This window comes from Ochlerotatus camptorhynchus, unplaced genomic scaffold (genome assembly GCF_037179485.1).
Source record: "Ochlerotatus camptorhynchus isolate MF236.1 unplaced genomic scaffold, CSIRO-AGI_Acam_v1.1 ptg000277l, whole genome shotgun sequence".
Lineage (NCBI taxonomy): Eukaryota > Metazoa > Arthropoda > Insecta > Diptera > Culicidae > Ochlerotatus > Ochlerotatus camptorhynchus.
In genome coordinates this window covers 5,555,315-5,567,671 of record NW_027040766.1, presented here as the reverse complement: position 1 = coordinate 5,567,671, position 12,357 = coordinate 5,555,315, and the positions used below count along the sequence as shown (strand labels likewise).

Genomic DNA, 12,357 nt, shown 5'->3' with positions numbered 1-12,357 from the left:
TCCTCAAAAAACATGTCCCAACCCATTTTTTCAGGCTGGCGGGTATGAGAATCTTTAAATCAATTTATCTCCGTTAATACGGCTCTAATCGAGATTTGGAGCGTTTTTTGGTGTCAAAAAAAAAATTTCCTCAAAATACATGTCCCAACCCATTTTTCAGGCTGGCGGGTATGAGAATCTTTAAATCAATTTATCTCCGTTAATACGGCTCTAATCGAGATTTGGAGCGTTTTTTGGTGTAAAAAAAAAAATTTCCTTAAAAAACATGTCCCAACCCATTTTTCAGGCTGGTGGGTCTGAAAATCTTTAAATCGATTTATCTCCGTTAATACGGCTCGAATCGAGATTTATCTCCGTTAATACGGCTCTAATCGAGATTTGGAGCGTTTTTTGGTGTCAAAAAAAAAATTTCCTCAAAATACATGTCCCAACCCATTTTTCAGGCTGGCGGGTATGAGAATCTTTAAATCGATTTATCTCCGTTAATACGGCTCTAATCGAGATTTGGAGCGTTTTTTGGTGTAAAAAAAAAAATTTCCTCAAAAAACATGTCCCAACCCATTTTTTCAGGCTGGCGGGTATGAGAATCTTTAAATCAATTTATCTCCGTTAATACGGCTCTAATCGAGATTTGGAGCGTTTTTTGGTGTCAAAAAAAATTTTCCTCAAAAAACATGTCCCAACCTATTTTTCCAGGCTGGCGGGTATGAAAATCTTTAAATCGATTTATCTCCGTTAATACGGCTCGAATCGAGATTTATCTCCGTTAATACGGCTCTAATCGAGATTTGGAGCGTTTTTTGGTGTCAAAAAAAAAATTTCCTCAAAATACATGTCCCAACCCATTTTTCAGGCTGGCGGGTATGAGAATCTTTAAATCGATTTATCTCCGTTAATACGGCTCTAATCGAGATTTGGAGCGTTTTTTGGTGTAAAAAAAAAAATTTCCTCAAAAAACATGTCCCAACCCATTTTTTCAGGCTGGCGGGTATGAGAATCTTTAAATCAATTTATCTCCGTTAATACGGCTCTAATCGAGATTTGGAGCGTTTTTTGGTGTCAAAAAAAAAAAATTTCCTTAAAAAACATGTCCCAACCCATTTTTCAGGCTGGTGGGTCTGAAAATCTTTAAATCGATTTATCTCCGTTAATTCGTTTCTAATCGAGATTTGGAGCGTTTTTTGGTGTCAAAAAAAATTTTCCTCAAAAAACATGTCCCAACCCATTTTTCAGGCTGGCGGGTATGAAAATCTTTAAATCGATTTATCTCCGTTAATACGGCTCGAATCGAGATTTATCTCCGTTAATACGGCTCTAATCGAGATTTGGAGCGTTTTTTGGTGTCAAAAAAAAAATTTCCTCAAAATACATGTCCCAACCCATTTTTCAGGCTGGCGGGTATGAAAATCTTTAAATCGATTTATCTTCGTTAATACGGCTCTAATCGAAATTTGGAGCGTTTTTTGGTGTCAAAAAATTTTTTCCTCAAAAAACATGTCGCAATCCATTTTTTCAGGCTGGCGGGTATGAAAATCTTTAAATCGATTTATCTCCGTTAATACGGCTCTAATCGAGATTTGGAGCGTTTTTTGGTGTCAAAAAAAAATTCCTCAAAAAACATGTCCCAACCCATTTTCTTAGGCAGGCGGGTACGAAAATCATTAAATCGATTTATCTCCGTTAATACGGCTCTAATCGAGATTTGGAGCGTTTTTTGGTGTCAAAAAAAATTTTCCTCAAAATACATGTCCCAACCCATTTTTCAGGCAGGCGGGTATGAAATTTTTTAAATTGATTTATCTTCGTTAATACGGCTCTAATCGAGATTTGGAGCGTTTTTTGGTGTCAAAAAAAATTTTCCTCAAAAAACATGTCCCAACCCATTTTTCAGGCTGGCGGGTATGAAAATCTTTAAATCGATTTATCTCCGTTAATACGGCTCGAATCGAGATTTATCTCCGTTAATACGGCTCTAATCGAGATTTGGAGCGTTTTTTGGAGTCAAAAAAAAAAAAATCCTCAAAAAACATGTCCCAACCCATTTTTCAGGCTGGCGGGTCTGAAAATCTTTAAATCGATTTATCTCCGTTAATACGGCTCTAATCGAGATTTGGAGCGTTTTTTGGTGTCAAAAAAAAATTTCCTCAAAAAACATGTCCCAACCCATTTTCTTAGGCAGGCGGGTACGAAAATCATTAAATCGATTTATCTCCGTTAATACGGCTCTAATCGAGATTTGGAGCGTTTTTTGGAGTCAAAAAAAAAAAATTTCCTCAAAAAACATGTCCCAACCCATTTTTTAGGCTGGCGGGTATGAAAATCTTTAAATCGATTTATCTCCGTTAATACGGCTCTAATCGAGATTTGGAGCGTTTTTTGGTGTAAAAAAAAAATTACCTCATAAAACATGTCCCAACCCATTTTTCAGGCTGGCGGGTATGAAAATCTTTAAATCGATTTATCTCCGTTAATACGGCTCTAATCGAGATTTGGAGCGTTTTTTGGTGTAAAAAAAAATTTTCCTCATAAAACATGTCCCAACCCATTTTTCAGGCTGGCGGGTATGAAAATCTTTAAATCGATTTATCTCCGTTAATACGGCTCTAATCGAGATTTGGAGCGTTTTTTGGTGTCAAAAATTTTTCCACAAAATACATGTCCCAACCCATTTTTTCAGGCTGGCGGGTATGAAAATCTTTAAATCGATTTATCTCCGTTAATACGGCTCTAATCGAGATTTGGAGCGTTTTTTGGTGTAAAAAATAAATTACCTCATAAAACATGTCCCAACCCACTTTTCAGGCTGGCGGGTATGAAAATCTTTAAATCGATTTATCTCCGTTAATACGGCTCTAATCGAGATTTGGAGCGTTTTTTGGTCTCAAAAAAAATTTTCCTCAAAAAACATGTCCCAACCCATTTTTTCAGGCTGGCGGGTATGAAAATTTTTAAATCGATTTATCTCCGTTAATACGGACCTAATCAAGATTTGGAGCGTTTTTTGGTGTAAAAAAAAAAAAAAAAAATTTCCTCCAAAAACATGTCCCAACCCATTTTTTCAGGCTGGCGGGTATGAAAATCTTTAAATCGATTTATCTCCGTTAATACGGCCCTAATCGAGATTTGGAGCGTTTTTTGGTGTAAAAAAAAAAAAAAAAATTTCCTCCAAAAACATGTCCCAACCCATTTTTTCAGGCTGGCGGGTATGAAAATCTTTAAATCGATTTATCTCCGTTAATACGGCTCTAATCAAGATTTGGAGCGTTTTTTGGTGTCAAAAAAAAAAAAAAAAAAATTTCCTCCAAAAACATGTCCCAACCCATTTTTTCAGGCTGGCGGGTATGAAAATCTTTAAATCGATTTATCTCCGTTAATACGGCTCTAATCGAGATTTGGAGCGTTTTTTGGTGTCAAAAATTTTTCCACAAAATACATGTCCCAACCCATTTTTTCAGGCTGGCGGGTATGAAAATCTTTAAATCGATTTATCTCCGTTAATACGGCTCTAATCGAGATTTGGAGCGTTTTTTGGTGTAAAAAATAAATTACCTCATAAAACATGTCCCAACCCACTTTTCAGGCTGGCGGGTATGAAAATCTTTAAATCGATTTATCTCCGTTAATACGGCTCTAATCGAGATTTGGAGCGTTTTTTGGTCTCAAAAAAAAATTTCCTCCAAAAACATGTCCCAACTCAATTTTTCAGGCTGGTGGGTATGAAAATCTTTAAATCGATTTATCTCCGTTAATACGGCTCTAATCGAGATTTGGAGCGTTTTTTGGTGTCAAAAAAAATTTTCCTCAAAAAACATGTCCCAACCCATTTTTCCAGGCTGGCGGGTCTGAAAATCTTTAAATCGATTTATCTCCGTTAATACGGCTCTAATCGAGATTTGGAGCGTTTTTTGGTGTCAAAAAAAAAAAAAAAAAATTTCCTCAAAAAACATGTCCCAACCCATTTTTTCAGGCTGGCGGGTATGAAAATCTTTAAATCGATTTATCTCCGTTAATACGGCCCTAATCGAGATTTGGAGCGTTTTTTGGTGTAAAAAATAAATTACCTCATAAAACATGTCCCAACCCACTTTTCAGGCTGGCGGGTATGAAAATCTTTAAATCGATTTATCTCCGTTAATACGGCTCTAATCGAGATTTGGAGCGTTTTTTGGTCTCAAAAAAAATTTTCCTCAAAAAACATGTCCCAACCCATTTTTTCAGGCTGGCGGGTATGAAAATTTTTAAATCGATTTATCTCCGTTAATACGGACCTAATCAAGATTTGGAGCGTTTTTTGGTGTAAAAAAAAAAAAAAAAAATTTCCTCCAAAAACATGTCCCAACCCATTTTTTCAGGCTGGCGGGTATGAAAATCTTTAAATCGATTTATCTCCGTTAATACGGCTCTAATCGAGATTTGGAGCGTTTTTTGGTGTCAAAAAAAAAAAAAAAATTTCCTCCAAAAACATGTCCCAACTCAATTTTTCAGGCTGGTGGGTATGAAAATCTTTAAATCGATTTATCTCCGTTAATACGGCTCTAATCGAGATTTGGAGCGTTTTTTGGTGTCAAAAAAAATTTTCCTCAAAAAACATGTCCCAACCCATTTTTCCAGGCTGGCGGGTCTGAAAATCTTTAATTCGATTTATCTCCGTTAATACGGCTCTAATCGAGATTTGGAGCGTTTTTTGGTGTCAAAAAAAAAAAAAAAAAAATTTCCTCCAAAAACATGTCCCAACTCAATTTTTCAGGCTGGTGGGTTTGAAAATCTTTAAATCGATTTATCTCCGTTAATACGGCTCTAATCGAGATTTGGAGCGTTTTTTGGTGTCAAAAAAAATTTTCCTCAAAAAACATGTCCCAACCCATTTTTCCAGGCTTTTTTTTTTTTTTTTGTTTATTAATTTATTTGATAAGGCTCAACCGAATTAACTTTACAGAGCCGAGGATTCTTGGTCAATATACAATACATCTTAAAACTATAGTCAAAAGGTACAACACAATAAACACTTTATCTTCCGCTATCCAAAAAGCCTCCTCCATCAGAACTGGAGCCGCTTCCAGTGATTTCATTGTATGGCAAATTGTTGTACGCCAATGAGGGTCAGAGCGCGTCCATTGCAGCAATGGACGCAAAACGTGGTCAGCACTCACACACTCATCACGAAACGGTTGCTTTCCAAAGTCGACGACGCATCGACTGAAAGAACTGCTGATGAAGAACAATGAGGAGGACCACACAATGGTTGCTGCCGAGTGAACAGACGATCGCGTGACACACATTGAGAGTGGTCTGCTTCAGTCGACAGCCGAGTGAACACTGTCATTTTTCCAGGCTGGCGGGTCTGAAAATCTTTAAATCGATTTATCTCCGTTAATACGGCTCTAATCAAGATTTGGAGCGTTTTTTGGTGTCAAAAAAAAAAAAAAAAAAAAATTTCCTCCAAAAACATGTCCCAACCCATTTTTTCAGGCTGGCGGGTATGAAAATCTTTAAATCGATTTATCTCCGTTAATACGGCTCTAATCGAGATTTGGAGCGTTTTTTTTTGGTGTCAAAAATTTTTTCCACAAAATACATGTCCCAACCCATTTTTTCAGGCTGGCGGGTATGAAAATCTTTAAATTGATTTATCTCCGTTAATACGGCTCTAATCGAGATTTGGAGCGTTTTTTTGGTGTAAAAAAAAAATTTCCTCATAAAACATGTCCCAACCCATTTTTCAGGCTGGCGGGTATGAAAATCTTTAAATCGATTTATCTCCGTTAATACGGCTCTAATCGAGATTTGGAGCGTTTTTTGGTGTAAAAAAAAAATTTTCCTCATAAAACATGTCCCAACCCATTTTTCAGGCTGGCGGGTATGAAAATCTTTAAATCGATTTATCTCCGTTAATACGGCTCTAATCGAGATTTGGAGCGTTTTTTGGTGTAATAAAAAATTTTCCTCATAAAACATGTCCCAACCCATTTTTCAGGCTGGCGGGTATGAAAATCTTTAAATCGATTTATCTCCGTTAATACGGCTCTAATCGAGATTTGGAGCGTTTTTTGGTGTAAAAAAAAAAAAAAAAATTCCTCCAAAAACATGTCCCAACCCATTTTTCAGGCCGGCGGGTATGAAAATCTTTAAATCGATTTATCTCCGTTAATACGGCTCTAATGATTAAAGCGTCACGACTTCAACCAAATTATCATTTTGACAAAGTTTGGTTGAAATCGATGACATTGACCAGAAAGTTGTATTCACTTGAACTGGAATGACCCATATATCTTTTTGACTTGTGCGTTGAACTCTCTCAAATTGTATATGTGTCTCACAGTTAAAAAAAAATGTCCTTCTGCATAACTTAAATTCTTCGACCAATTAAGAGACTGCCAGAGACGGTGAATGCTTTTATATTACCTTGCAAAGTGGGAGGAAAATTATTGCAAGCGCCCAACCAATCAGCTCCCATCCGTTGCGATACGATTTCTTCATTAACTCTAAAAATGACATAAATTGAGACGCAAAGCATGTTAATAGGAAATTATTCCCTACCTCCTCAGCTTATCGTGAACTCAGACAGAAAACAGAGTCAACGGCCTTCTGTGGAGAAGTCACTTATTATAAGGAGTGGAAAGGGGTACAAAAGTTCACCGACAGGAAAGCATCTCGGCAAAAAGAGAGACGTTATCGTTGTCGGTCCTCTTGTTCAATGGATGTCCCATCGTCTCAGAGACAGTCTGCTTCTGCTATAAAACGAAGAAAGCATTCCCTCGGGAAAGTTGTTTCCTGAATGCTGCTGCTGCTGCTGCTGACCCAGCATGCGACAAACAAAGCCATTCGGTTCAGTCAATAGGGCTTCAATTATGACCCTTGCACTTCTCTCTCATCGGAATTCAATTCCTCGTTCCCTGGCAACTTTGCAGAAAATTATGATTCTATCCGATAAACTTAATTAAAAATTAACAGCAAAAGGTACTTACGAAAAAGATGATATTGAATATATGAAGCACGTATTTAACAAAATTGATGCTGCAGCAGTCCGAGTCACGAGTTTTGTGCAGCTTCTTGTGGGCGCCACCGTTCTGATGATGGAGGAAATTGCTGCCACCGCTGCTGGTCGTCGGAACCACCGTCGGGGTCTGCTGCTGCTTTTTCTTCTTGGCCATATTGCGCGGAACTAGTTTGCACCGTTGGAAAACTTTATTTTCGTGTGCACTAGGAAACAACAAAAAACCTCACTGCAGGACTTTATTTATAGCACGGAATCACAACTGGTGGTAGCGAGCAGTACGGCCTGTTTTTCCCGCGTAAGAATACCGACGATAAATTTCAAAATTGAATGAACACTACACTACTCCCAGGGGCACTACCGGACCGGAGGAATCCCAATTTTCCGGCGCATAAAGTTGATCGAGTTCACTATTTGGATGGGACCCAAGATTCATGGTTCTTTGTTTCGTTGCTCCTCCGCCGTCGTCGTCGTCGTCGACAGGCGCGGGAATGTGGAAGACGCACTCGGGGTCAATTAGGCGAGCGAGCTTACAGCAAGCTAAGGAACCGGGCAGAACAATGACATACACACATACACCGTTGATTGGTGGAATGGTGAGCTCACGACGAACGACGGATCATTAGGTGGACGCATGCCGGAGCATAATTCAATCGTTGAATGACGATGCGGACGATATGACTTTGCGGCGTGCAGGGTGGTTCGATTTTCATTGACCAGCGGGCATGACCGGAGCGAATTCCTTTTCTGTCACAGGACTGGACTGGACTGGACTGGTCCGGTGGCGTCAGAGTATCCAACGATGATGATGGCGGTGGTGGTGAGGGATTCGGGTCGGGATCGATCTGAAAGTAGTGGAGAAGAATGACATGTATTGTCTTTTGTGAAATTGGCTTTCATGAGGCGGTAATGTGGAGAAGGGTTGGCAAAATTTATGTTCCATGTAATTAGAGTTTTCCATTTGTAGATGAGTTGACGGGTTGAATCGATTGATTCACATTGTTTGCAGAGTAAATTGAAAACAAAATATTAAACCCATTTGAAGCTAAAGTCAATGTTTTGTAACAAATATGGAAACATATTTTATACTTTTCAAAATAATAGAGAAAAAGTTTCAAATATACCGTAATGGCTCTTCCTGGGAATCGAAAAATGCTTCTATCCAGTGCACTATGGATCCGCTCCGTACAAAAGCTGGGCAAAAATGTTAGAATGGTTGAAATATGCTGTAAATATCATCTAAGGCTGAATCCGATTTTTGCATCAAAAACACCCTAACCTATGGTGACTAAATGGTATGATTGCTTTTGAAACGGATAATCGCGTTCTTGGGCTGTGTTCCATTTGGTGAATTTACACTTAAATTTGACAGATGGAAAATTTAGAAATAAACCTGCTTTTCCAGTCAACGGAGTTTTGATTAAAATCAAAATCTTAAGATATTCTATGTAGTGTGAGTCCTATGAAATTAAAATCCTAAGGGATTTGAGAAAAGGACTTCATGGTGAATTCATGGGTAATTCTTAGAAGAATGACTGGTTTGAACACTCTGTAGTCTATACTAACAGAAATGCTGAAAAATTGGTTAAAATAAATTTACAAGACTCTGAAGTTTAGAAAATATCAACATTATAAAAATGATGTTGGAAGATCTTAGAGTCGGAGAAAAAACTGATTTTATTTAAAACATGGGATTGTGAAAAAAATTGGATCGAAGTAGGCCGCGCTGCGAAAATGACGTTTTTTTGTTTTGCTGCGTCGTTTTCGTTCTAGTGAAAATGTTATAAATTTACAATTCCATTTTTTAAAAGTGTTGACTTGAAAGTACAGAAGTCATGTTGGAAAGTGCATTAAGTGAAAATTTTCAAATTCCTATACGTTGCATGTGGTGCCGACTGTTCTAACCTACGCGTAGCTACGCTCAGCTAAGTTTATTTACTTTTTCGTTCCTCTGTCCTTGAAATATCCATTTAATTCAAGATGATTATTTCAAAACTTACTAAATACGTGTCAATCAAGTATTGCACTCTTGATTGCACTACTGCTTGATTGAAAGTTTGAGTACATTTTCAATGGCTTATATTTGCATCGATAATGTATTGAAGCGGGGCTAATCATGTGTGAAAATAGCTTCGGAATGCTTTCGTTCTTGAAATGGGCTATTGTAGCTGTGGTTGAGCTGTCACCTTCTAACTCACGGGTTCAAGCTTCTTTGCATGCATAAGAAATAATTGCAGGCGGATTTTATCCATAATAGCTCTGTCAGACAGTGGGAGTTAGACCAATGGTGAATCTTCATTCTAATCTACGATTCCTCATACTATTAATAACCTTTTACACATCAGAATGAATTGAGCATATTTTTAGGATCAACAAACATTTTCAGGCGCAAAGGAGCAGCAGGATCGAGCTGATAACGTTTCTTAATTCCAAAATCTGAAGACTGTTTTGAATAATATGTTTAGGTAATGGGCAGCAACAACGGACGCCGGCTGGGCGTATCCTATGGCTTACCCTCCCTACTAACAAAAATCCACCCGTCCCGTGACACTTATGAGGGGTCGTAGAGTTCTCTGCATCTCTCTTAAGTAAGTGTCGGACTAACATTCCTCCCCTTTCCCCACCAGATGCAAGGACGTGGCCAGGATAGCTCTGGTCTGTTGGAGGGAGACACATCCTTTATCTAAGAGGTAGTAATTAATCACAAATGACTATCTAACAGCAACGGATGAAGGTGGATCTCCTTCTTAACAACAGTTTGGAGCCTACGACATTGCGCCACCTGGTTTATGCTATGCTATGCTATGCTAACATGGGATTGTGGAAAAATTTGAAACAAACAATTTTTAAAATTTACAAGAATCCATATTTAAAAAAAAAATCATTATTTTGGTGTGGGAAATTTTTACGGCTCTGCAGCTAGGAAAAATGTTCAGTGATCCAGCAATTTAGAATGAAGTTGTATAGAATTCTTATGAGAATACCAATAGAATTCTTAAGGAGAACTGAAATGGATTAATTAATTAATTTAGCTTTATTTAGGAGGCTTTCAGCCTTAGGCTGGTTCGCCTCCAACCCTGAAATGGAATAAAAGTGTTGCTTTAAGAGAAAAGTAGAGAAGTATAATTACAAAATACTGGTAAACATCCTAAGGTAAATATTTTTTGTTTAAATGTTTGCCTTTACTGTGGAGGCATCTTCTTTTGTGCTGGTCGCTGTTGTTTTCTACAACTCTTTCGTAGTATTGTTTTCTCTACAACCAACTGTTTACGTACTATTTTTTTTAATAATGTGTGTGCGAAAACACAACGGCTCTTTTAAAAAATGAATCTTGAGTCAAAATTATCTTCTCACCTGCAGAAAACATTTGGTCTATCATACTGAAATATGAACCAAGTGACATCCAGATCGATGACCAACCGTTTTGGTGTATAATCAGTCAGGACTTTAAAAAAATTCATAGAATTTTCAAGATGTTCATGAAACTACAGAGATGTTCACAGAAATTCCGAGTAGTTTACTGATCTTTCAAGATGTTTATAGAACTTCCTAGCAAACTGATAGATCTTCCAAGCAGTTCATTGAACGCCCGAGATGGTCATAGAACTTCCAAAGCGCTCATAGAACTTCCGAGATGTTCATAGAACTTCCGATAATTTCATAGAACTTCCGAGTAGTTCATATAGCTAGGTATTCATAGAAATTCCGAGATGTTCGTAAAACTTCCGAGTAGTTCATACAATTTCCGAGTAGTTCATGGAGCTTCCGAGATGTTGATAGAACTTCCGAAAAGTTTTATTATTATTGTCTTTATTAAAGACTTGTCTCTTATTGACCTTCCAAGCGATGCATATAACTTCCAAAGAAGTTAAGAGAACTTTCGAGATGTTCATAGAACTTTAGAAATGTCCCTAGAACTTCCATGCAGTTCACAGGAATTTTGAATGTAGATACAGATGTTTGTAGATCCTCCTAGATATTCACAGAACTTACGAGAAGTTCACAGAACTTCCGAGCCGTCTATTGATCTTCTAAGCAGTTCATTGAACTTCCGAGATTTTCATAAAACTTCCAAAACTCTCATAGAACTTCCGATATGTTCATAGAACTTCCGAGCTGTTCATAGAAAACTCCCGATAATTTCATAGAACTTCCGAGTAGTTCATACAGCTTCTGAACGGTTCGTAGATCTTCCAAGGTGTTCGTAGAACTTTCGAGATGTTTTAAATATCCAAGCAGTTCAAAGAACTTTTGAGTTATTCATAGAATTTCAGTGCAGTTCATAGAACTTCCGAGCAGTTCATATGTTCGTTAAACTTCCGAATAGTTCATAAAACTTCCGAGCTTCTGAGATGTTGATAGAACTTCCGAGAAGTATTATTTATGATTGTCTCTATTAAAGACTCATCTCTTAGCCAAGTAGCCACCATGTCCATTAATAGCACTCTAATCGCCCTTTTTGAAATATAAGATTGTTAAAGGGATTTTAACTCTATATCAGCCGTATATCAGCATTACATTGCAAAAAGGGCAATTCGCGGGCTTGTTGGCTACTTGGGTATTGAACTTCCTAGCGATACATATAACTTCCAAAGGAATTAAGAGAACTTTTGAGATGTTCATAAAACTTTAGAAATGTCCCAGGAACTTCCATGCAGTTCACAGGACTTTTGAGAATTTCATAGAATTTTCTAGATGTTTGTAAATCCTCCGAGATATTTACAGAACTCACGAGAAGTTCACAGAACCTCCGAGCAGTGCATAGAACTTCCGAGACATTCATAGCACTTTCGAGATTTTCATAGAAGAATTTTCAAGTTGTTCATAGAACTTCTGAAAAGTTTATTTAATTTTCAATACTATCATAAAACTTCCGTAATGCTCATGGAAATTCCGAGATGAGCATGGACTTCCGAGATCATCATAGAAATTCTGAGCAGTTCATAGTACTTTCCATCAGTTCATGAAACTTTTGAGAATTTAATAGATCTCTCGAGCAGTACATAGAGCTTCTTAACATTTCCGAGGTGTTCATAGAACTTCTGAGTAGTTCATACAGTTACTGAACAGATCATAGAATTTCCGAGGTGTTCATAGAATTTTCGAGATTTTCATAGAACTTCCGAAATGTTCGTAGATCTTCCGAGATTTTCTAGAGTTTCCGAGCAGTTCATAGAACTTCCGAGACTTTTGTAAAAACTTCCGAGTAGCTCATAGAACTTCCGGAACGTTGATATTGTCTTTATTAAAGACACATCTCTCATTGAACATACGAGCGGTTCATATAAGTTCCGAGAGTTAATAGAGCTATCGAGATTTTCATAGAACTTCCGAAATGTTCCTAGAACATCTGACCAGTTCAT

At 37.6% G+C, this 12,357-nt stretch overlaps 1 protein-coding gene across 1 annotated transcript in view; it reads right to left on the bottom strand.

The window, feature by feature from the left end:
* LOC135706337 (CD151 antigen-like) overlaps positions 1-12,357 on the bottom strand; it is a 156,880-nt gene that overhangs the window by 98,671 nt on the left and 45,852 nt on the right. Inside the window, exon 2 of the mRNA XM_065227954.1 lies at positions 6,966-7,839. Coding sequence (XP_065084026.1) covers positions 6,966-7,151 — 186 coding nt within the window. The 5' untranslated portion in view covers positions 7,152-7,839. The remainder of the gene's footprint in view (positions 1-6,965; positions 7,840-12,357) is intronic.